The 26,287-nt window shown below is 44.1% G+C and overlaps 1 protein-coding gene across 1 annotated transcript in view; it reads right to left on the bottom strand.

Moving 5' to 3' along the window:
• Positions 1–26,287, bottom strand: part of F13A1 (coagulation factor XIII A chain) — a 142,174-nt gene that overhangs the window by 73,513 nt on the left and 42,374 nt on the right. The window contains exon 4 of the mRNA XM_058175275.1: positions 6,883–7,134. Within this exon, the coding sequence (XP_058031258.1) occupies positions 6,883–7,134 (252 nt within the window). The remainder of the gene's footprint in view (positions 1–6,882; positions 7,135–26,287) is intronic.

Here is a 26,287-nt window from a genome sequence, read left to right as displayed (position 1 = left end):
TTTGGATTTTGCAGGGAATATCTTAGCTCCCCCCAAAAAATCTATATAAACTATGAATATTAAGAAACTCACTAGTCCTAAAGGACTCTACATTTAGTAAATGATTGTTAGAACCTGCTGATCAGCAGTTCCAAAGTTCCTGGCTTGTCATTTCGGGATATCATGAGCTAAACACCTCTTTATATGTCTACAAGTAGAATCCTGGCTGGTATTGTGCCATTATTCCATCGAGTTTTCCAAAAAAAAAGGCTTACGACCTTCTGAGAACATAAAAACATATTGGCTTGAATGCATCCCAAAATCAGGCATCCTAAGTTTCATTTTTTTTAAAGGAAAAAATGATGATACGTAGATCATTTCCACATATCAAGTTTTTTTTAATGATGGATGCTTAAATATGCAAAGCAAGGCAACCTTTCAAAGAATGGCAGAAGGTATGTATAAATAAAAATATACTGGGAATCTATTACATGGTGAATGGAAATTCCAGCACAGTCCTGAGGAAACTATCACTTGTTACAGATACATCATGGTGGTAGAGGAAAATATTAAACCTTCCCTCCACAATGCTCCCTCTATCCTTGTTTTCTTTTTAATTGAAAGCTTTAGATGTGATGCATTTGGAATCATAATCTATTTGCTCCTGTCAAAGGGATAATTCAATATGGCCAGGAGATTGTGTTCTGTCTCTGTCATTCTCTTTCTTTCTCATTAATTGTATTATATTTATCTGAAAGGAAGATTAGAGTTTCCTCAATAACATCCATTTCAAAATGATGAATGGAGGCACCCCTAGGGTGGAGAAAATGTCTTGAATTCAGATTGTGAGCTTATCCACCTTTTAGATAATATTCTACTTATATTTCTATGACTATCTATTTAGATGCAAACTTACCGTATATACTCGAGTATAAGCCGAGTTTTTCAGCACGTTTTTTGTGCTGAAAAGCGCCCCCTCGGCTTATACTCGAGCCAAGCCGTTCAGCCCTTCCTCTTGCAGCGAGTCCTTTCTACCGCAGGCAGCTAGCTCTCGTTAGTGCGCGCATGCGCATTTATTCCTATGTGGACACACGCCAAGACACCCCTCACGCACAATTACCCGCGTTAGTTATAATTGTTGACAGCGTTGACAGAGAGGGCACGAGGGAGAGGCGAGGCAAGGCAAGGGACCCCGACCGAAGAGTTATAATTGTTGACAAATACACACGCGGGAGCGAAGAGTGAAACCTCCCGGTTTCAAGCGAAGGAAGGAGGCGCCTGGCTACACACCCGCCCCTTCAAAGAAATAGCTGGCATTCCTCGCGGGGCGGACGGGCGCGCGCAGACACACACACACACACACACACACACACACACGCTCGCCCTCCTAAATTCATTTCCCCCACCCCACCCCACCCCTTTTTTCTTGGCTGCTTCTTCTTTTTCTCCCTCCCCCCCCCGGCGCCGCAGGCCGTCTAGGGCTCTCCTTACCCAGCCCGTGCAAGTGCGGTCAGCTGCCAAATCGCACGTTTCCTCTCCTCCCACTGAGGAGGTTTCAAGCTCTGGATTTAAATACAACCGAAAGGGGACGCTGGGGCTACAAACAAGACAGGGGAGGGGAGGGGAGGGGGGAAGGGGAAAGGGACGGAGGGAGGGAGGGGAGGTCGAGGGGAAGCGCAAGAAACTTGTCAGGTAAAACTCAACAGGCAAGGGCGGAAAAAAAACAGGGAACTGGGAAAACGCCCCCAACTAGGGAGAAAAGGGGAAGGTGGTGTTTTTTTTTTTAAAAAAAAAACAAAAGTCCCGAAACCCAGCGACGGAACCTTTTTCAAAACCGGCTGCCGAGCCGAGAAGTGACGGACGGACGGACGGCCGACTCGCGAGGCCAGAAGGTAGCCCAGCCGCCCCTCGTCAGGCTTTTCTCAGTTACTGCGGCCCCGCTCTCCCTCCCTTCCGTAGCGGTTTAGCAGGGCTGCTTTGGAAGAGCCTTAAACGAGCCCGTCCTCAGCCACCCCTCCCCTTCCCCTTCCTTCGAGCCTCCAGCTCCAGCAGCAGTCTATCCCGGTGGACGAACGCCTCCCGTTTTGCCTTCCTGGAGCCTAGCCGGCCCGCTCTCCCTCCCTCCGTAGCGGTTCAGCAGGGCTGCTTTGGAAGAGCCTTAACGAGCCCGTCCTCAGCCACCTCCCTTCCCTTCCTTCCTTCCTTGAGCCTCCAGCTCCAGCAGCAGTCTATCCCGGTAAGAATCCGGCCCGTCTACCTTCCCGGAGCCTAGCCGGCCCCGCCTCCTCCCTCCGTGGCGGTTCAGCAGGGCTGCTGGAAGAGCCTTAAACGAGCCCGTCCTCAGCCACCTCCCTTCCCTTCCTTGAGCCTCCAGCTCCAGCAGCAGTCTATCCCGGTGGATCCCAGCAGTCTATCCCGTGACGAACGCCTCCCGTTTGCCTTCCTGAGCCTAGCCGCCCCGCCTCCTCCCTCCGTGGCGGTTCAGCAGGGCTGCTTTGGAAGAGCCTTAAACGAGCCCGCCTCAGCCACCCCTCCCTTCCCTTCCTTGAGCCTCCAGCTCCAGCAGCAGTCTATCCCGGTAAGAATCCGGCCCGTCTACCTTCCCGGAGACTGGCCGGCCCGATCTCCTCCCTTCTCTAGCGGGCAGGTGTCTAGGGCTAAAGAACCTTGAGCTCCACCACCCCTCTCCCTCTCCTTCCCGCGAGCCTCCAGCTCCAGCAGCAGACTATCCCGTGGATCCCAGCAGTCTATCCCGTGGACGAACGCCTCCCGTTTGCCTTCCTGAGCCTAGCCGCCCCGCCTCCTCCCTCCGTAGCGGTTCAGCAGGGCTGCTTTGGAAGAGCCTTAAACGAGCCCGTCCTCAGCCACCCCTCCCCTTCCCCTTCCTTCGAGCCTCCAGCTCCAGCAGCAGTCTATCCCGGTAAGAATCCGCCCGTCTACCTTCCCGGAGACTGGCCGCCCGATCTCCTCCCTTCTCTAGCGGGCAGGTGTCTAGGGCTAAAGAACCTTGAGCTCCACCACCCCTCTCCTTCCTTCCTGCGTCGAGCCTCCAGCTCCAGCAGCAGTCTATCCCGGTGGATCCCAGCAGTCTATCCCGTGACGAACGCCTCCCGTTTGCCTTCCGGAGCCTAGCCGCCCCGCCTCCTCCCTCCGTGGCGGTTCAGCAGGGCTGCTTTGGAAGAGCCTTAAACGAGCCCCGCCTCAGCCACCCCTCCCTTCCCTTCCTTGAGCCTCCAGCTCCAGCAGCAGTCTATCCCGGTAAGAATCCGGCCCGTCTACCTTCCCGGAGACTGGCCGGCCCGATCTCCTCCCTTCTCTAGCGGGCAGGTGTCTAGGGCTAAAGAACCTTGAGCTCCACCACCCCTCTCCCTTCCTTCCTTCGAGCCTCCAGCTCCAGCAGCAGTCTATCCCGTGGATCCCAGCAGTCTATCCCGTGGACGAACGCCTCCCGTTTGCCTTCCTGAGCCTAGCCGCCCCGCCTCCTCCCCTCCGTAGCGGTTCAGCAGGGCTGCTTTGGAAGAGCCTTAAACGAGCCCGTCCTCAGCCACCCCTCCCCTTCCCCTTCCTTCGAGCCTCCAGCTCCAGCAGCAGTCTATCCCGAAGTAAGAATCCGGCCCGCCTACCTTCCCGGAGACTGGCCGCCCGATCTCCTCCCTTCTCTAGCGGGCAGGTGTCTAGGGCTAAAGAACCTTGAGCTCCACCACCCCTCTCCCTTCCCTTCCTTCGAGCCTCCAGCTCCAGCAGCAGTCTATCCCGTGGATCCCAGCAGTCTATCCCGTGACGAACGCCCTGCTTTGCCTTCCCGGAGCCTAGCCGCCCCGCCTCCTCCCTCCGTAGCGGCTCAGCTGGGCTGCGAGCCCCGCCTCCTCCCTTCCTTCCTGCGCCGAGCCTCCAGCTCCAGCAGCTGTCTATCCCGGTGGATCCCAGCAGTCTATCCCGTGACGAACGCCTCCCGTTTGCCTTCCCGGAGCCTAGCCGGCCCGCTCTCCCTCCCTCCGTAGCGGCTCAGCTGGGCTGCGAGCCCCGCCTCGGTCGCCTTCGCCTGCCCTTTGCTGGCCTCGCCTGGGCAGGGCTGGGCAGAGCCGTGACATCACCTCCACCGCCCACCCGTTGCCGTCCGCCGCCCGCCGCCCGCCGCCGCCGCTGCTCGCCTCCCGTCCCTCCCTCCGCCTCCTCCAGCAGCCAGCAGCGTGGCCGGGCGCCGGGCGCGCAGGGCCGGGCTGGCGACGGCCTCTCCTGGCGGCAGCACCGGCGGCGGCAGCAGCATCAACAGCACCAGCAGCACCAGCGGCTCCCGCAGCAGCCCCCGCAGCCGCCTCCTTCCCCGGGCGCCACCTGCATGAGCCACCGCAAAGGCGACAAGCCGCCCATCAGCATCCAGGAGCACATGGCCATCGACGTCTGCCCAGGTCCCATCCGCCCCATCAAGCAGATCTCCGACTACTTCCGCGTTTCCCCGCGGCCTCCCCGCCGCCGCTTTGCTCAGCCGGAGCCTCCCTCTCTCTCTCTCTCTCTCTCTCACACACACACACACACACACAGAGAGACTTCTAAAGTGGGTTTAATGATATTAGAGACCCTTATTGCCCTGCCAAAAAAAAAAAAAAAGAGCCACCCCAACGTCTATGAAAATTAACCTTCTCTTCCAAGAGACACTGTGCAGGGTATTTTCACTGTTGGTGTGCATACAGGCTTAGATTTGTGCTGGGTTCTTAGTACTTAGAGCACTGACCTTCAGAGGCACCCTGGTCCCTTGGAAGCTAAAGGAGGACTCATTTTCATGCTTGCAGTGTTCAATTTGGGAAGGGCATCCAAAGAAGTGGTAGATCCTTGTGTGTCCAATCACACTTAGCCAATAAAAATTCTATTCTATTCTATTCTATTCTATTCTATTCTATTCTATTCTATTCTATTCTATTCTATTCTATTCTATTCACTCATTCATTCATTCATTCATTCCTTGTGTGTCCAATCACACTTGGCCAATAAAAATTCTATTCTATTCTATTCTATTCTATTCTATTCTATTCTATTCTATTCACTCATTCATTCATTCATTCATTCCTTGTGTGTCCAATCACACTTGGCCAATAAAAATTCTATTCTATTCTATTCTATTCTATTCTATTCTATTCTATTCTATTCTATTCTATTCATTTTATTTTGTCAAATACATATTAAATAATTATATAAATATAAGCATGAATTGAATACATAAAAGGAATACAACTAAAGGGAACATTAGGACAGGGACGGTAGGCACGCTGGTGCTCTTATGCACGCCCCTTACAGACCTCTTAGGAATGGGGTGAGGTCAATACTAGATAGTCTTTGGTTAAGGCTTTGGGGATTTTGGGAAGAGACCACAGAGTCAGGTAGCACATTCCAGGCATTAACAACTCTGTTACTGAAGTCACATTTTCTGCAATCTAGATTGGAGAGGTTCACTTTAAGTTTGAATCTATTGTGTTCTCGTGTATTGTTGTGGTTGAAGCTGAAGTAGTCATTGATAGGAAGTACATTGTAGCAGATAATTTTATGAGCTATGCTCAGGTCATACCAAAGGCGGCGTAGTTCTAAATTTTCTAAAGCTGGGAATCCTCCTTCCCCCTTTTGCACTTTTATTGTTTTTCGTTCAAATAAATATTCATGTTATTTTACTTGGCTCTATCTTTATTTTTTACATTGACCAGTAGCTGCCTCATTTCCCACCCTCGGCTTATACTCGAGTCAATAGTTTTTCCCAGTTTTTGTGGTAAAATTAGGTACCTCGGCTTATATTCGGGTCGGCTTATACTCGAGTATATACGGTACTTAATTTGGCATCCTCTAATAATTAGACATCAGGTTCCATGAAATTCTAATGTTAGATGACAGGAGACTGGAGAATAGTTGTCTAATAGTAGCCATTAGTGCGCCTACCTACACAGGTTACTAGTAACACAAGTTGGATGATGAACATAAAGAAACTGTAGAATGAGACAAACAAGAGGGGCCGGATAGCTCGGGCTGGTAAGGCCTGTTATTAAGAACACAAAGCCTGCAATTACTGCAGGTTCAAGCCCGGCCCAAGGTTGACTCAGCCTTCCATCCTTTATAAGGTAGGTAAAATGAGGACCCAGATTGTTGGGGGGGCAATAAGTTGACTTTGTAAAAATATACAAATAGAATGAGACTATTGCCTTATACACTGTAAGCCGCCCTGAGTCTTCGGAGAAGGGCGGGGTATAAATGTAAACAAAAAAAAAAAGCTGGACTTCTCAATTGCATCTCTTTAGAAAGTCAGATTAAGGTTCTTTTTGAATAAATTATAATGATACAGTTGCACTTAAGATGTGGTTGTTATTGTCACGATCGTATACACATTGTATATAGGGGCCGCGGTGTGGCTCAGGCTGTAAGAAGCCTGTTATTAAAACACAGCTGCCTGCAATTACTGCAGGTTCTAGTCCCACCAGGTCCAAGGTTGACTCAGCCTTCCATCCTTTATAAGGTAGGTAAAATGAGGACCCAGATTGTTGGGGGGGCAATAAGTTGACTTTGTAAATATACAAATAGAATGAGACTATTGCCTTACACACTGTAAGCCGCCCTGAGTCTTCGGAGAAGGGCGGGATATAAATGTAAACAAAAAAAATATATGTATATTTATTTATTTATTAAATTTTTATATCGTCCTTCTCCCGAAGGACTCAGGGCGGTGTACAGCCAAAAATAAAACACAAGATATATACAATTAAAAACAACATTTAAAACATAGCAGATTATAAAAGGCTGATAATTAAAATTTAGATTTAAAATTTTAAAATATTAACAAAACCCCAAATTAAAATTCAACACTATTATGCCAGTCCCGCTTGAATGAATAAGTGTGTTTTGAGCTCACGACGGTATATGCCTTACCTTTACACCAGGGATTGAACAATATGTAAGTATCGGTGTCTGGGTTTCGTCTTGTTCTGAGAATGCCCATTGGAGTCAGCACTGCAACATACATGCGGAATTTTCCCACAATGCAGTTTGCAGCTGGCATAATGTTCAGGGCCACAGAAGTGTTGGCCCTGTGGGTGATCTTAGCACCCCATTTCCCACTTTCCAGCTCTTGGACCAAAGGGACGCGGATGTAAGTGCCTTTGTTTTGTTGTGGGTATCGCCCTGGAGAAAAAGGGAAGTGAATGTATTAACTTTGTGAATGAGAGCAGTAAATGAAAAGTTTCCTTTCATTTTGATTGCCTAGCAAAATTTGGACTCACAATTACTCAGTGTAATATCCATTGCATTACAGCAAAAATACGTAATGTATCGACAAGTATAATTTAGTTCTCTCTCATCAAAGTCTTTGTCTTTAACATTTTTTTAATATTACAAAATTAAATCTTACCAAGGCAAGATTTTATATCATTTCCACACAATATATTTCTTCACCCTGGTGCATTCTAGATGTTCAAGGATGACAATTCCCAGAATTCTAAACCAGTATCTGCTAAGAATTTTATGACTTCCCCCCCCCCCCAACATATTTGAAGGACACAGGTTGGGCTAGGCTGCCACTAAATAAGAAACTGAGTTTGGAGTATGGAGCAGTACGGAGTACTGTAGAGAACCATTTTATTATGATAGAATGCTGACAAAAGAACCCAGGAAATGTAGATCACAATAACGCAATCTGTATTTCAGTGACTTAACCCAGGAATAACATGTAATCAGATGTACCAAAAGCAACTGTTGTGACCCAGGCCCAAGTAGGTAGTAGGAAAATCAGCCAGTGTAAAAACAAACAAACTTTATTATAACAGCTGAGAATTAACTCATTCTCAGCGTAGTTCAACTAAACTAAAGCAAATTCCTCCCAACACAATTCCTCAGTCCTATCCCCAACCTTGGTCCAATTAGGCAAACTGCCAAAGGCCTTTCTTGGCAAAAGTTCACCGATACAAAACAAATGCAACAAGACAAAGCTATCAATGTTGTTTTCTGGCAAAGAGCCCAAATGCTGTCGCTGGTCTTTTAAGCCTTATGGGAGGCCCTACTCCCGAGTTGTCCTCTTTGCTTTAGCTGCTCTTGCCTTCTGGCAGCTCTTCTCATGTGTGCATTAGGAACAGGCTCCTCCTGTTCCTCTGCCTCAGTACTGTCAGCCTCTGGAGGCTCTGGAGTCCGCACATCGCTCCCCGATGGCCCCGGCCCCACCTCTGCCTCCGACGCAAAGTCCTCATCTGGGCCTTCCCCAGCCTCCAGGACTGGCCCATGTTCTTCCTCAGACTCATCGCTGTCTGACTCTGTTGCCAGCTCCGCAGGCTGCTGGCGGACCACAACAGCAACAGCCCAAGAGAGAGGGCAGATAGCATTAAGAATGGAATCAGAATATTGAATGAAAACTCATTTTTATTAAACATGAATGTTTTTAATGCTGGGCTTCACTGATGGTTTAACCAAATGGCAAATCAGGCCTACAAATAAAACCTCTTCTTTATGAAAGGAAAAGGCAACTTTCTACAGGGGTCAAGCCTACATAGCTAGCCAACTCAAAAAGGGAGGCTACATCTGTTTATACTGTACATCTTTAACTCTACTCAGGCATAAAAACACAATCTTGAAAATTGTGAAAGTAAGCTCCCAAACAGGCTTAAATCAAACCAATTAAGATGGAATCTTTTTGAAGCATTTCCTTCTCGGGGTCCCCATGACTGGGCTGACCTACCTGTTACACCAATTAACCCTTCTGCTGCCTCCTACAGTTTCTCACACTTGGGGAGAATGTGATATGGGGTCTATTAAATTTCTCTTTTAAGATTTGCTGTTAACCCATTGACTTGGTAATTCCTAGAATAGGCATGCTGTCCAGAAGCCTCTGTAATTAGAAGTCCTGATATGCTCTCACAAGAAAGTCTTCTGTCTTTTCTCCCACTGCTCCTTGGAATGGCCTTCCATGATTTTGGAGATACCCTCTTTTAAATTTCCTTCTACTAATCATTCCTCCAATGATTGAGGGCAAAAGAAGAAGGGGATGCTAGAGAACGAGGTGGCTAGATGGAGTTACTGAAGTAGGAGATGTGAGCTTAAATGGATTGTAAGGGATGGTAGAGGACAGAAAGGCCTGGAGGAACGTTGTCCATGGGGTCGTGATGGGTCGGAAATGGCTTCGCAACTAACAACAACAAAATCATTCCTCAAAACTTACCTTTTTCAGAGTCTCACTCAGAGCAATACATTTTTTTCTAGAAACTCAAGATTCACACTCAGGAACTAATAGTGAAGAGTCAAGGATAGGACTCAGATAGCCTATTTTTACTGACGCTACAGTAAAATATTACAGATATCATCAGCCCTAATTATAAACACCAACTATTGTAGAATCATACAACCGGTACAACCAATTATTTGTAACAGGTGCAGAATCTAATTTAATTTATATTTCTGATATCCTTACATGATAATGGGCTTCTTATAGCTTGTTTCTCAGCCTTCAATGTGGCGGGGTCTCTCTACTTTGTTTTTGATAATGGTCCTGTCTGAGCCACTTAGTTTCTAAGTCCCACTGCTCTGAACCAGCTATCTAGCTTAAGTACCTGCAGCACAACTAACCACTCAACTCAGTTATTTTCTCTGATTAGGCCTATTTATTTATTTTTATATTTATTTATTTATTATTTAAATTTGTATACCGCCCTTCTCCCGAAGGACTCAGGGCGGTTCACAGCCAAGTAAAAATACACAATACACTATAAATACAATTAAAATACAATTAAAAAACTTATTTAAATTGGCCACAATTAAAATTTGGAGATAAAACCCATTAAAAAACCCATAACTTAAAAAACTAACCCAGTCCAGCGCAGATAAATAAGTAAGTTTTAAGCTCGCGGCGAAAGGTTCGGAGGTCCGGAAGTTGACGAAGTCCTGGGGGGAGTTCGTTCCAGAGGGCGGGAGCCCCCACAGAGAAGGCCCTTCCCCTGGGTGTCGCCAGACGACACTGTCGCGCTGACGGCACCCTGAGGAGTCCCTCTCTGTGAGAGCGCACGGGTCGGTGAGAGGTATTCGGTAGCAGCAGGCGGTCCCGTAAGTAACCCGGCCCTATGCCATGGAGCGCTTTAAAGACGTTCACCAACACCTTGAAGCGCACCCGGAAGGCCACAGGTAGCCAGTGCAGCCTGCGCAGGATAGGTGTCACTCGGGAGCCACGAGGGGCTCCCTCTATCACCAGCAGCTGCATTCTGGACCAACTGCAGCCTCCGGATGCCCTTCAAGGGGAGCCCCATGTAGAGAGCATTGCAGTAGTCCAGACGAGACGTCACAAGGGCGTGAGTGACTGTGCACAAGGCATCCCGGTCTAGAAAGGGGCGCAACTGGCGCACCAGGCGAACCTGGTGGAAAGCTCTCCTGGAGGCGGCCGTCAAATGGTCTTCAAAAGACAGCCGTGCATCCAGGAGAACGCCCAAATTGCGCACCCTCTCCATCGGGGCCAATGACTCGCTCCCGACAGTCAGCCGCGGACTCAGCTGACTGTACCGGGATGCCAGCATCCACAGCCACTCCGTCTTGGAGGGATTGAGCTTGAGCCTGTTTCTCCCCATCCAGACCCGTACGGCTTCCAAACACCGGGACAGCACTTCGATAGCTTCATTGGGGTGGCCCGGTGTGGAAAAGTACAGCTGGGTGTCATCAGCGTACAGCTGGTACCTCACACCGAAGCCACTGATGATCTCACCCAGCGGCTTCATATAGATGTTGAACAGAAGGGGCGAGAGAATCGACCCCTGCGGCACCCCACAAGTGAGGCGCCGCGGGGTCGACCTCTGCCCCCCCGTCAACACCGTCTGCGACCGGTCGGAGAGATAGGAGGAGAACCACCGATAAACGGTGCCTCCCACTCCCAATCCCTCCAACCGGCGCAGCAGGATACCATGGTCGATGGTATCAAAAGCTGCTGAGAGGTCTAATAGGACCAGGGCAGAGGAATAACCCCTATCCCTGGCCCTCCAGAGATCATCCACCAACGCGACCACTGCTTTCACCTTTCAGCTATTTCAGCTAATTCAGCTATTTCAGAATAGGTGGTTCTCCTCCTATCTCTCCGACCGGTCGCAGACGGTGTTGACAGGGGGGCAGAGGTCGACCGCGAGGCACCTTACCTGTGGGGTGCCACAGGGGTCGATTCTCTCGCCCCTCCTGTTCAACATCTATATGAAGCCGTTGGGTGAGATCATCAGTGGCTTCGGGGTGAGATATCAGCTGTACGCTGATGATACTCAGCTGTACTTTTCCACCCCGGGCCACCCCAACGAAGCTGTCGAAGTGCTGTCCCGGTGTTTGAAAGCCATACGGGTCTGGATGGGGAGGAACGGGCTCAAGATCAATCCCTCCAAGACAGAGTGGCTGTGGATGCCGGCACCCCGATACAGTCAGCTGCAGCTGCAGCTGACTGTTGGGGGCGAGTTATTGGCCCCAAAGGAGGGAGTGCGCAACTTGGGTGTTCTCCTGGATGCACGGCTGTCGTTTGAAGACCATTTGGCGGCCGTCTCCAGGAGAGCCTTTCACCAGGTTCACCTGGTTCGCCAGTTGCGCCCCTTCCTCGATCGGGATGCCCTATGCACAGTCACTCATGCTCTTGTTACCTCCCGCCTGGATTATTGCAATGCTCTCTACATGGGGCTCCCCTTGAGATGCACTCGGAGGCTTCAGTTGGTCCAGAATGCAGCTGCGCGGGTGATAGAGGGAATCTCACGTAGCTCCCATGTGACACCTCTCCTGCGCAGACTGCACTCGCTTCCTGTTGCCTCGTTGTTCGCACGGGGCTTTCTTAAATTGTCTAGATTTTGAATTTTAAATTTCATTTAAGTTTTAAATTGGGGTTTTTTAGATTTTTAACCATTTTAATTTCGGCCACACTGTATAATAAGTTTTTTAATTTACTTTTAATTGTACATTGTTTCTTTTTACCTTGGCTGTACACCGCCCTGAGTCCTTCGGGAGAAGGGCGGTTTATAAATCTAATAAAATAAATAAATAAATAAATAAATAAATTATTGCCTGTTCTCTTCTATGTTGTAGCATTTTACAGGGAAGGAGGTGGCAAGAAAGATGAATAATAAATTTCACAGACTGCATTAAGCTACAAGTTTTGGCATTAAATGATTATGTAAACCCAGCACTGTGACTTATAAATCATGGTTTATGGTTGAATGAGTTGTGTGTAGCTAGGAGGTAACTTATTCAGCATGTAAAAGAAACCATGGATTAACATGAAATAGAAACATAGTCTGACCATTCTAAGATCTGAAGAACACCTTGGAATTGCAAATTTAACCAAAGAGACTATAATTATATATAACTGGTAAGAATTAAAATAAGAGCACAGTTGGGGAAAATAGCTGCATGAATATGCTCCCCATCTTTTGATTGTTTTACAGATACTTCTCATTTAGTGACTGCCTCACTTACAGTAGCAACCATTTGCAGTTATGAAGGTGATGAAAACTAACTTTACAGCTGGTCTTTATATTAGTGGCCTTTATAGGTCTATAAAGCAAAGGAAACCTAAAGTACGAACGTAAGCAGAGACATGGTTTTATTCACCAACCACTTTTTTTAACAACCAAGTTGCCAGGCTCAACTGTGGTCGCTAAATGAGGACCATTTGTACTTTTTGATAGTTATATTTTAAAAAGGATAATCTGTTGCTGAATCAAGCTGAAAGTAAGAAAGTAAGAGAGTGGGAGAGGCTTTGTATAATTATAGCCTCCAGAGTTGAATTTAAGATTAATGAACGCGGTGGCTCAGTGGCTAAGACCCTGAGCTTGTCGGTCAAAAGGTCGGGAGTTCAGCGGTTCGAATTCCTAGTGCCACGTAACGGGGTGAATTCCCATTACTTTTCCCAGCTTCTGCAAGGAGAAAAAATAGGGACCACCTTTGGTGGGAAGGTAACAGCATTTCGTGCACCATTGGCATTTAGTCATGCCAGCCACATGACCACAGACATGTCTTCAGACAGCGCTGGCTCTTCAGCTTTGAAACGGAGATGAGCACCGCCCCCTAGAGTCGGGAACAACTAGCACATAGGTGCGAGGGGAACCTTTACCTTTTAACCTTGCATAGCTTCCAGTTTTCAATAGTAATTTCTGAATGCCTAGATGTATAACATTTGCCTTTCATTGAACTAGCAACCTTCAAGGCCATAGATCTTACAAGCCCATAAGGACAGCTTGCTAAAAATATCGGTTTGTTATATGTTTTTTGGTTGACACAGCCAATTTTTAATTTATGACTGTAGTGCAGGGATACTAGACAGACACCTAATAAATGAACTCCAGTTAGACTGGACTATAAAATAATAACCTGATACCTTCCTATATGTCCAGTGATGGAAAAAAAAAATCCAGATAACATAAACGCCGTAAGGAAAAACGGCAAATCAATTTACAAATGTCAAAATTTGGAAGGAAACAACATTTATGTGAGGTGACAGGAGAAAACTTAATCTCTGATCCTTGTATCAGCTAAACATGTGTACATGAAGGAGCTCTTGTTTCTAGTATTCATGTTGTGTGAATGGAGAATAAAATTCTAATATTAACAGTGAATTTATACAAAAGTATTGTGGATGGATTTTGTAACACAAGTTTTCCTCATTTCAAAGCCGTCTATATTGAATGCCAAATAAACTCTTGCAGGGGCCTCAATCATTTTGGGTTAGGGGAATTGACTTTCTCCCAAAAATAACTATAATGAAGGGAAACGCCAGTCACAGAAAAGAGGTTTACCAGGAGGAAAACTAAGGAGATGTCCCCTGACATCTCCCAACACTAAAATCACTCTGCCTTATCTTTTTATATAGGCAGATACATACATGCTCATCTCATATTTTTTTTCAGAATAAGCAATGTTATGCAAGGAATTAGTAAGCTAGAGAAATCAAGGCATAAAACAAAAAAAAGAGAAATATACATAATTCTAGTTTATACTAATATTGTTCACTAATACTTCTCCTTTCTTTCTATCCTTACAAACTAATTATCCATACAACTACTGCATTCCTACATTTCCACTCAGTTTCTCAGTCAATACCAGTAGCAATAGCACTTAGACTTATATACCACTTCACAGTGCTTTACAGCCCTCTCTAAGCAGATTACAGAGTCAGCATATTGCCCCTGACAATCTGGGTCCTCATTTTACCGACCACGGAAGGATGGAATGATGAGTCAGCCTTGAGCCAGTCAGAATCGAACTGCTGGCAGTTGGCAGAGTTAGCCCGCAATATTGTATTCTAACTACTGTGCCACTATTGCTCTACACATCACAGTCAGCATAGAAATGTTCGCCTCCATTCACATCTCCAATTAATATTCCTCTAACACTACCACAAGCATTCCTGAAACACTGATCCATTTAAGCAACAAAGGGGAGATCATATATTCTTGACTTACTCTCTGACAGTTTTGGATCATTTGCTAAACCTTATTTCTATTCTCTGCATGCTTCATTTTCAACATATACCACTCGTGTCATATTCAGCAACCCACCTTTAACTGCATATTTGTGCAAAAGCTCTGTAATTCCTACCTATCGTCTAAATCAGCAAATGTACAACATCCTTTTTTTCATAAATATATATTTTCTCCATGACAGTTGAAGAACAATAGTCTATTCTGCACAAACTATGACCAGCACAAAATCACAATGCATTGCCCAAATGCAGTGATGGGATTCAAATAATTTAACAACCGGTTCTCTGCCCTAATGACCAGCTGGGTAGGCGTGGCTCGGTGGTCATGTGACCGTGTGGGTGTGGCCAACTCAACATCACTCACGTCGATGGGCGCTTCGCCTTAGCTGTTACAATGTAATAAGGGTTAACCAGAGACGCAGTTTCTGTAAGCAGGGCAATAAAGATTAGGCTAGAAACACCACCAGAATGTTTCCTTCCTGCCTTCCTTACAGGATTAGCCCTGTAAAGTGGAAAAAAACAAAATGAAATTTCTTCCAACAACCGGTTCTCCAAACTGCTTAAAAAGTTAACAACCGGTTCTCCCAAATAGGTACGAACTGGCTGAATCCCACCACTGCCCAAATGGCACTTATTGTCATCTCTATACTCATTGGATAAAATTCTGCAAACATTTTCCACAACACACTTAAACAAATTAACCTCCCTGTAGTTCTTCCATTCATTCTTGCTATCTTTCCCTTTGTCTTGAAGTACAATAATGGTATTCTTCCAATTGTCAGATTCTGATACAGTTTTCACACATATATCAAACATGTCGTACAATCACTCCATATATAAATCGTGTCTATTTTTCTGGGCCATCACATATGGGTTCCAGCTGTTCCCCATTTTTATTTTATTTCCATTTGAGTTCCAGTGCCCTTTTGGAAATGCAGATTTTTGATGCTATTCCTTAGATTTCCAGTATTCCTCCCCTCCTTCCTATTAAAAGAATCTAAAAATAAAAACAAAAACATGTGAAGTCTTTGAAAGACTTGTGTAAGCCAAAGGTAAAATTACACCTTAAAATATTATTGTTGTGGTCCGCCAATAGCCCACGGAGCTAGCAGTGGAGTCGGACAGTGAGGACAATGGACCAGTCCTGCGGGATGAGGAAGGCCCGGATAGGGGTTCTTCGGCAGAGGCAGAGATGGGGCCAGGGCCATCTGGGAGCGATGCACGGACTCCAGAGCCTCCAGAGGCAGACAGGAGAGAGGCAGAGGAACAGGAGGAGCCTGTTCCTAGTGCACGCATGCAAAGAATTGCCAGAAGGCAAGAGTAGCTAAAGCAAAAAGGACATAAGGCCAGGAGATGATTGGCCCCTCCCATAAGACTTAAAAGAGCATCAACGGCTCTTGGGTTCTTTGTAGGAAAGCAACATTGCTACATTTGTTTCTAGTTATCATCTTCTGTTTCTGAACTTCGTGGGGCTTTGCCAAGAAAAGCTTTTGGCAGGGTGCCAGAGGGGACGAAGGTTTGTTGTTATATATCATATAAGGAGTGTGCTATAGTTTTCACTCAGGTCCTCCAAAAAGGTGGGAAAATACTTGAATATCATTGGCTAAGCTGTCTGGCAGCCCTCTATATAGAGGACACTGCCAGACTAGCACTCTATTGGGTTGTACTGGTCTACTAATTAAGAGCTGTTGTTACTGAAAGAACTGTGTATGTTTCTTCCATCATCAGATCCAACATTTGTGATAAGGCCGAAGGACTTTTTCTGAAGGATTTGTTTCGGAATTAATTTGGACTAAGCTGAGAATGAAGTAATTCTCAGCTGTTCTAATAAAATACGTTTGTTTAGGACTGATTGTGTCTGGTAATAACTACTTGGGCCTAGGTCAAAACAATTATGTAGGGTGCTTCCATGTTAAATCTTCCTCTCTTCCTCCATAATATTTAGAAAATTAATTAAAATTAAATAAGCCCCAATTGCGTTAAGTATTTTATGTGTGCATCATGTCGAATGACTACTTCCAGAAGATGCAAGCAGTCTTATTTGCTTCTCCTGGTATCCTTTGCTGCTTCTGCTGTTGGTAGAAGTGGAATTCATAGCTCCAAAGAGCACCTTTGAAGGAATTCATACTTTCAAATTAAGTAACTCAGCCAGGCAGGATTAACACTTACAAATCTATCCGCTAGTAAGGAAAGGCTCCTTACTCTCAGCTGAAACGAAACCTTTTCTCTAAAAAGTAACCAGTTGAGGCAAAGATAACCATCATTTCACACAGTTTATTGCCTCTTAGAATCAAGCCATTCCCTAGATTTACTGAGTTGACGGCTAAGAAGACACCCATTGAAAGTTTACTGCCTCATGTCTAAGTCTCCAAGATAACAAAAACAATGCAAAATTAATCCGAGAATTTGGATAGGTGGACCTTGCCATTTTTTCCAATTACTTTTAAAGAACAAGTAGCTTCCGAAAAGGTGATTAAAAAGTCGAGATGGTGTTTGCAACCATGCTGTCAAAGCCTTGCCCCCTCGTGTGTGTTAGCAATATCACTTATATACTGCTTCATAGTGCTATGCAGCCGTCTCTAAGCATTTATAGAGCCAACATATAAATAGGACAGTATAGAGCTGGGGTGGTGGGGGTGGTGGGGGTGGGGGGCCCACCCACGATCTCTGCTACCGGTTCGCCCAAACCGGTATAAACCTGCAGAATACAACCTCTGATACACATACTATCGTTCTAACCAAACTTCAAACAAAATGGTTTGATTTTTTTTTTAAATTTGCTGGACTAGAGAGAAGTGTGATGCTTTGAAGGCAATTGGAATTGGTATGGCAAAGCCACTGATTTCTGAGGGGTGTTTGCCCTATGCCCACCCCTTTTGTGCCCTAGTCATGGAGATTTCTTGCATTTCTGCATCATCATCTAAATTCAGATATTTTGCAAGTGGTTCATACAACCGTTACACCATCCCCGTGGTCATGTGATCAGCTTTTGTGAGCTTCTGACAAGCAAAGCCAACGGGGAAGCCAGATTCACTTATAAACAGTGATTCACATTAACAACTGTGGGAAGAAAGGTGGTAAAATGGGGAAAAATTCATTTAGCAAATGTTTCACTTAGCAACATAAATTTGGGTCTCAATTTTAGTCATAAGTTGAAGACTATCTGTATTTTCCTCCTTCCTCATCCTTCCCTTTGATACTAAATCTTTTATGTTGTATGCTTCTACAATGAAGGACAGTCTTGCTACTGATTTTAGTTAGCTGTTTGATAGATACGTTTGGCTGAAGATGGATCAAAAATGCTTCAAACAAAAAATACATTTTTGTTATTCCTGATGTTCAGTAGTATCATCTTATTTCATCTCTGACCATAACTGTTATTCACTGAATTGTAATATCTATACACAGTAATTAAAAGGAACAGGAATCCTATCTTCCTTCCTATTCATAAGCACACATATAAAAAAGCAATTAACCTAAGCTTACCACCACTTGCATATTCATCAGGAAATATACCATACAGCCAATGCAAGCAGCCAGATTAGGATAGCCATTGAATATAGGTCTTTGCAAAGTTTTATGACGTGCGCATTTTATGTCCTCAGACGCAATTTTAAAGTGCACTCTTAAATACATCAGCGCATAAAGATGCACTACAGCTTAAATTGCAGCTGCGCGGGTGATAGAGGGAGCCCCTCGTGGCTCCCATGTTACACCTATCCTGCGCAGACTGCACTGGCTACCTGTGGCCTTTCGGGTGCGCTTCAAGGTGCTGGTGACAATCTTTAAAGCGCTCCATGGCATAGGGCCGGGCTACTTACGGGACCGCCTACTGCTACCAAATATTTCTCACCAACCCGTATGCTCTCACAGAGAGGGACTCCTCAGGGTGCCGTCAGCTAGGCAGTGCCGTCTGGCGACACCCAGGGGAAGGGCCTTCTCTGTGGGGGCTCCCACCCTCTGGAACGAACTCCCTCCAGGACTTCGCCAACTTCCGGGCCTCCGAACCTTTCGTCGCGAGCTTAAAACACACTTATTTATCTGCGCGGGACTGGATTAGATTTTAAAGTTATGGGTTTTAAGGGGTTTTTATTATTTACACTATTTTAAATTTCGGGCAATAGAATAAGTTTTTTAATTGTTTTTTAATCTGTATTTATATGTATTTTAACTGCCTGTGAACTGCCCTGAGTCCTTAGGGAGATAGGGCGGTATATAAATTTGAAAAATAAATAAATAAATAAATAAAATAAAAAAGTGACTTATGACCATTTTTCACAGTTACGACTGTTGCATCATCCCCTTGATCACATGATCAAAATTCAGACATTTTGCAAGTGGTTCATACAACCGTTACACCATCCCCGTGGTCATGTGATCAGCTTTTGTGAGCTTCTGACAAGCAAAGCCAACGGGGAAGCCAGATTCACTTAACAACAGTGATTCACATTAACAACTGTGGGAAGAAAGGTGGTAAAATGGGGAAAAATTCATTTAGCAAATGTTTCACTTAGCAACATAAATTTTGGGTCTCAATTTTAGTCATAAGTTGAAGACTACCTGTATTTTCCTCCTTCCTCATCCTTCCCTTTGATACTAAATCTTTTATGTTGTATTTCTTCTACAATGAAGGACAGTCTTGCTACTGATTTTAGTTAGCTGTTTGATAGATATGTTTGGCTGAAGATGGATCAAAAATGCTTCAAACAAAAAATACATTTTTGTTATTCCTGATGTTCAGTAGTATCATCTTATTTCACTCTCTGACCATAACTGTTATTCACTGAATTGTAATATCTATACACAGTAATTAAAAGGAACAGGAATCCTATCTTCCTTCCTATTCATAAGCACACATATAAAAAAGCAATTAACCTAAGCTTACCACCACTTGCATATTCATCAGGAAATATACCATACAGCCAATGCAAGCAGCCAGATTAGGATAGCCATTGAATATAGGTCTTTGCAAAGTTTTATGACGTGCGTATTTTATGTCCTCAGACGCAATTTTAAAGTGCACTCTTAAATACATCAGCGCATAAAGATGCACTACAGCTTAAATTGCAGCTGCGCGGGTGATAGAGGGAGCCCCTCGTGGCTCCCATGTTACACCTATCCTGCGCAGACTGCACTGGCTACCTGTGGCCTTTCGGGTGCGCTTCAAGGTTTTGGTCACTATCTTTAAAGCGCTCCATGGCATAGGGCCGGGTTACTTACGGGACCGCCTACTGCCACCGATTGCCTCCCACCGACCCGTATGCTCTCACAGAGAGGGACTCCTTAGGGTGCCGTCCGCCAGGCAGAGCCGACTGGCGACACCCAGAGGAAGGGCTTTCTCTGTGGGGGCTCCCACCCTCTGGAACGAGCTTCCCCCAGGGCTGCGCCAACTTTCCGATCTCCGAACCTTCCACCGCGAGCTTAAGACACATTTATTTGCGCAGGGCTAGCCTAGGGTTTTTAGTTTTAAATTTAGTTTTAATGGGGTTTTATACTATTTTAGTGATATTTTAATTTCGGCCTAATTAATAAGTTTTTTAATTGTTGTTTTTATTTGTATTATTCTTATGTTTTTATTTGGCTGTACACTGCCCTGAGTCCTTCGGGAGATAGGGCGGTATAAAAATTCAAATAAATAAATAAATAAATAAATAAATAAATTGTCTGAGATATGTACTGAAGGACTTATGAAGAGAAAAAAGAAATGATGCTTCATACTATGATTTTTTTCAGAAAAATCAGCCACATAAGCATAATTCCAAAATAAATAAATAAAAATAAAATACTGTTATTTCTAGTGAACAGCTTTCAACCTCAAGCATCAGATAGACTTCATACCTCTTTCTCTGGGCCTTAATACATTTTTTTCAGGAATTACTCAGTAAGCTGATTTGTACCATAAGCTGATCTGAATATGGAATAGCCCTCCTAGGACCGTATTATATCCAATACTATATCCTTACCAATGAATCCCTAAGCAGAAGGAAGGTTTTAGGCTCAAAATTATTTGTAACTGCTAATTTAGAAAATGTTTGTATAAGGGTAGTACTCTGAAAATACTGGCTTATTATCCAGAAAGTGAATTTATGTAAAGGAATAAATACTTCCTGGAGAGCATGGTATCATTTTCAACCAATATGAAACACCAAGTAACTAAAATACTCAAAATATTTAAGTAATTTATTTTATATGGCCAGTGAGCCACTCGGAAAGTTGAGAGTTCAATCCTAGATAGTGGCAAGTATTTCCCTCCTAGGGCGCAAAAGAAACAAAAACAAAAACCTTGCTGCAAACTCCACATTGGCGTCAGGAAGGGCATCCGGCCAGTAAACGCTCCATCCAGTTGCCCTGGCTCTACTCCAAATTAAAAAGGGAGTTTTATTTTATACGGCCAGTAATGTTTACATTAATCCATAACTATAGATAGGAAAATGAATAGAATTTTAAAGTGAATTTCTTTTGGCCTAGTCTCTTGTGTAACAGTATAATTCAGCAACTATGTTAAAGGGGAATGAGATTTTGTATGAGAAATGGTTGATAATCATAGGAAAAAAGGCATAAATTTGTCAAGGGCTATCTTTTTAGTTATTTAGATAAAAAGGTTATTTTAAAGAACTTTGAATATAGTTATAGGTCTTACAGAGTCTTCAAAAGTATGGAATAAAACTTTATGTTTGGTGGGAAAGCTGATCCAACAGTAGATATATCATATCTCATATCAAATGTTGGATAACCATCTGAGTGAGATGGTGTAGGGTTTCCTGCCTGGGCAGGGGGTTGGACTAGAAGGCCTCCAAGGTCCCTTCCAACTCTGATGTTATGTTATGTTATATATTTTAGACAAAAATCTCCTCTTCCTCTTTTTTCCCCCGCTTTTTTTTTAGTCAAAAGAAAACATACTGAAATCCTCATTTTTCTCATTCTCCCCCCTTCTTCAAATGCCTTTTAGCCCTTCTCTCTCTCTCTTTGTAGTTTCAAAGTTTGTCCCCATAACAGTGAACATGTTTTTATGATCCAAATGTATCTAATTAAACTTTGATTTGAAAACACGATTTTTATAGTTACAAAAGATGGTTTATCCCATATTCTATCCCATCTTCCTAAACGATGATTCCGTTTGTCTTCAGCACATCTTACCCCTTAAGACGTTAAAATAAATGAAAGGAAGTATACTTTATAATAAAGGGTACTCACAGCTAATTATTCAAATAGGAAAGTCTGAATTTGTCAAATAAATATTTGTATTTTTCCTCATCACAAGGGCGTAACAATTGTTCATTCAAAGGAAGTTTGACTATGGTATTTTGGTAAATTGTTCCCCTTCTCTAGCAGAGAAATCCTAACAGAAATCCTGTGAAGGAAGAATTATTTATGACCGTTAAGCCATGTTTCCTGAAATGAATGGAACACACATATTCACAGAAGTCTTGCATGCCAGCTGCTAAGCTAGGGAAAACAAATATGTCGACTTAATGCACAATTCTGTCATGCTTTCTAATATGATTAGACAGAAATGAGCAGGAAAGCTCACACTTTCAGACTGGGTGCAACTGAACTGTACATTTATAGCACAGTGCTTGTCAGTGCACTATTGAATCACCATTGTTACCTACATTTGTTACCTACATTTAGCATATCTGACATACACATAAACAGAGAAATTAAAACAGCATTATGTATACGCCTCATATTCCCCATTCAAGAATGGTGTAATTATCTTCCTGTCAACCAAATAGCCCCAAAATTTTCAAATACTGGAATACTGCATCTAGTTTCGGTCACCACATTACAAGATGGTGGTTTTTTTAGTTGCAAAGAAGAGCAACTAAGATGATTAAAAGGCCTGGAGACAAAAACATATGAAGAACAGTCACAGGAACTGGGTATGGCCAGTCTAGAGAGAAGAAAAACTAGAGGTGACAGGATAACAGTATTCCAGTATTTGAGGGGCTGCCACAAAGAAGAGGGGGTCGACTTATCTTCCAAAACACACAGAGGGCAGGACAAGAAACAATGGATGGAAACTAATCAAGGAGAGAAGCAACCTGGAATTAAGAAGAAACTTCATAACAGTGAGAAAAATTAACCAGTGGAATAGTTTGCCTTCAGAAATTGTGGGTGCTTCATCACTGGAGGTTTTTAAGAAGAGACTGGACAGCCACTTGTCTGAAATGGTATAGGATCTCCTGCTTGAGCTGGGGGGTTAGACTAGAAGACCTCCAATGTCCCTTCCAGCTCTATTCTGATTGAAATGCAACAAAACAGAATTCACCTGCTTCAACAGATGTAGCCAAACAAGAATGTTGTATACATTCACATGAGTCTGAAAACAAGGCTGAGTGTTAGCATTTGAAATCCGTGCTTCAGGCATATATTAACTAGTGGATCGTAGCTGTAGCAAAAAAAGAAAAGAAAAAAAGGCAGATGTCCTGATCTAAGGTGCTATGAGTGGACGCATCAGTTGTACATTTATTTTCATGATTAAAAATATTTTTTTTTTTCAAATGCAGGATGCCCTTATGCCAAGGGGAGCAGTTGCCATGTTATGCAGGTAGTAAAAGTGCAGGGGAAGTTTAGGATTGGATATCTTGGTGAGCTCTGGTGGTGCAGTGATTAAAGTGCAGTACTGCAGGCAAACTCTGCCCACAGCCTGGAGTCCAATCCTGATGGGGCTCAAGATTGACTCAGCCTTCTATCCTTCCAAGGTTAGTAAAATGAGGACCCAGACTGTTGGGGGCAATATGCAACTAATGCTTACATTGTAAGCCACTTAGAGCAGTGGTTCTCAACCTGTGGGTCGCGACCCCGTTGGGGGTCGAAGGACGATTTGCCAGGGGTCGCCTAAGACCATCGGAAATATGGGAAGTATACTTGCGAGTCGAAGAATCGCGCTCCAATGGTTGACTCCACAAGCCAGCTGCAGGCTCTTCAAATTGCTAGCCAAATTCGGCTTCAGGCGCGATGAATTAAAAAAGAGAGAAATCTTTGCTCTGATGTCTCCCTCTCAAGCCAGCTGCAATCACTCCCTATCGCTAGCCTAATCTGGCTTCAGGCACGATAAACTTAATAGGGGAGGAGTCTCCACTTTAATGCCTCCGTCCTCAAGGCAATCACAAGCAGTACAGATCGCTAGCCAATACGGCTTCAGGCACGATAAATTCAAAATGAAAATAATTTTACAGTTGGGGTCGCCACATCATGGGGAATTGTATTAAAGGGGTCGCCACATCGTGGGGAATTGTATTAAAGGGGTCGCAGCACTATAAAGGTTGAGAACCACTGACTTAGAGAGTGCTATAAACCACTATGAGGCAGTATATAAGCTTAAACACTATTGCTATTGTCTTCTCAGAACATCTACTTATTAGTGTAGTGTAGTGTGATGTAATTTAGCATAGTACTGGGATGTCAAGCTTGCGACGTCACAGCAGCGTCACATGATGCATTATGACTTTTTTCTCCTTCGCTAAACTGGCCGTGGCCAGCACAGGATGCATCCGGCCCGCGGGCCGCAAGCTTGACAGCCCTGATATAGTATATGATTTTGATTCTACCTTTAGTATTTTTATAAATAACTCAAGGTGCATCATGCATAATGCTCCTTCCTCCTGCTATTTTCCCCACAACAACAACCCTGTAAGGTGGGTTGGGCTGAAAGAGAGTGATTGCCCCAAGGTCACACAGCTAGCTTTCATGTCTAAGGCGCAGGGGTGGGTTTCAAAACCTGTCGCTACCAGTTTGCTTGTGGATGCACACGTGCTCACACAGGCGTGCAATGAGCCGGGTATCCGGCCGGGAGGGCGGAGCCTCCCCCCGCCACCGCTACTGGTTCACCTGACCAGGGGTGAACAGGTAGCAACCCACCACCGCTAAGATGGGATTAGAACTCACAGTCTCCTGATTTCTAAGCCAACACCTTAACTACCACACCAGACTGGTTCTATCAATATTACATATTTATAATAATTATATACAATAATGTATCATGTTTATATAATTTACATTCCAATTCTGTGAAGACCAAACTTGCTGTTTCTATCGGTGCCTCAAAACAATATTTGCTAGACTTAGAATAAGCTTTTAGGATTTTACTTTGTTTCTAAAACTGACCTATTATATTCCTTTGTTGTGATTTTGACTGTGGAACAACTGGGACTTTTTTTTACAAGTCTTTCTTACAACAGTTATAGGAAATCCCCAGAGAAGCTCACAGATTGATGCCTTTTTAAAAAAAAAAAATCAGCTCTCTGTATTTATTAAGAGAAGCGTCTGTGGCTCAGGCTGTAAGAAGCCTGTTATTAAAACACAGCTGCCTGCAATTACTGCAGGTTCTAGTCCCACCAGGTCCAAGGTTGACTCAGCCTTCCATCCTTTATAAGGTAGGTAAAATGAGGACCCAGATTGTTGGGGGGGCAATAAGTTGACTTTGTAAATATACAAATAGAATGAGACTATTGCCTTACACACTGTAAGCCGCCCTGAGTCTTCGGAGAAGGGCGGGATATAAATGTAAATTTTTAAAAAAGTGAATATTTAGACAGGAGGGTAAAACAGAGGCCATCAGTCTAGTCTTCAGGAGTCCGTAGATTAAGTAGAATACAGAAGCCAAGAAAAGATAGTACTGAATAATAAAAAAAGTCCTTTTATGGATGCTTTGATGTGTATTGACTGATTAGGTTTAGAACAAGTGTTTAGGGGCCAGACCTATATAAATGGGCTTTACAAAGCCATTTTGGCAAAGGTCAAATCACTATGAAGATTTATATTGTAGAAATGGATGCAATGAAGCAGTATATAATCTCAGATTCATTGTTCTTCCTAAAACGATACTAGCAATTGTGATCCCAAGATCCTTATTAGTAATTGTAATAATTTAGGTTTTTTAAAAATTATATATATATAGGCCATTATCGGAAGAAATCAACATTTCAGCAAGAAAATAACATTGCCTCAATTCCCTACTACAGTTATACATACCCTTTTATTGCTAAAGCAGATTCAACTGCTTTTGTTGTTGTTTTTGTTATTTGCAAAGTCCTGTCCGACCCATCGAGACCCCATGGACAACGTTCCCCCAGGCCTTCCTATCCTCTACCATCCTCTGGAGTCCATTTAAGCTCACGCCTACTGCTTCAGTGACTCCATCCAGCCACCTTGTTCTCTGTAGTCCCTTTCTTCTTTTGCCCTCATTCTTTCCCAGCATTAGGCTCTTCTCCAGTGAGTCCTTCCTTCTCATTAGGTGGCCAAAGTATTTCACTTTCATCTTCAGGATCTGGCCTTCTAAAGAGCAGTCAGGGATGATCTCCTCTAGGACTGACTTGTTTGTTCACCTTGCAGTCCAAGGGACTCGCAGGAATCTTCTGCTATTCAACTGCTATGCCTCTATAACTAAAGAGGGCAGATTCTACGAAGTTACTTCCACCTTCATTACAGACTGGACTTGGTAAGGTTTCTTAGCCTCAGCAACTTTAAAATCTGTGAACTTCAACTCCCAGAATCCCCCAGCCAGCATGTTGTAAAGCAGGGGTCTCCAACTTTGACAACTTTAAGCCTGGAGGACTTCAGCTCCCAGAATTATGGAGGATTATGGGAGTTGAAGTCCTCCAGGCTTAAAGTTGCCAAGGTTGGAGACCCCTGTTGTAAAGCATTAAATGCAAGGCTGTCTGAATATATCAAATCAATTCTGAACACAAGCAGATGTAAGAGCTACTAGTACATTATTTTGGGCCCAATCCTAACACCACCACCCCCGATTTGCATTTAGGTTATATGAATCTGACCTAGTCTTGCATCCTACTATATATTTCAGACCTATTTTACAATCAAGACCAAGAAGAGATATTTTGGAATAGGTGAACATTTTTC

The sequence above is a fragment of the Ahaetulla prasina genome, chromosome 3 (genome assembly GCF_028640845.1).
Source record: "Ahaetulla prasina isolate Xishuangbanna chromosome 3, ASM2864084v1, whole genome shotgun sequence".
Taxonomy (NCBI): Eukaryota; Metazoa; Chordata; class Lepidosauria; order Squamata; family Colubridae; genus Ahaetulla; species Ahaetulla prasina.
The sequence above is the reverse complement of the archived record's forward strand: the minus strand, read 5'-3'. Positions and strand labels throughout refer to the sequence as shown.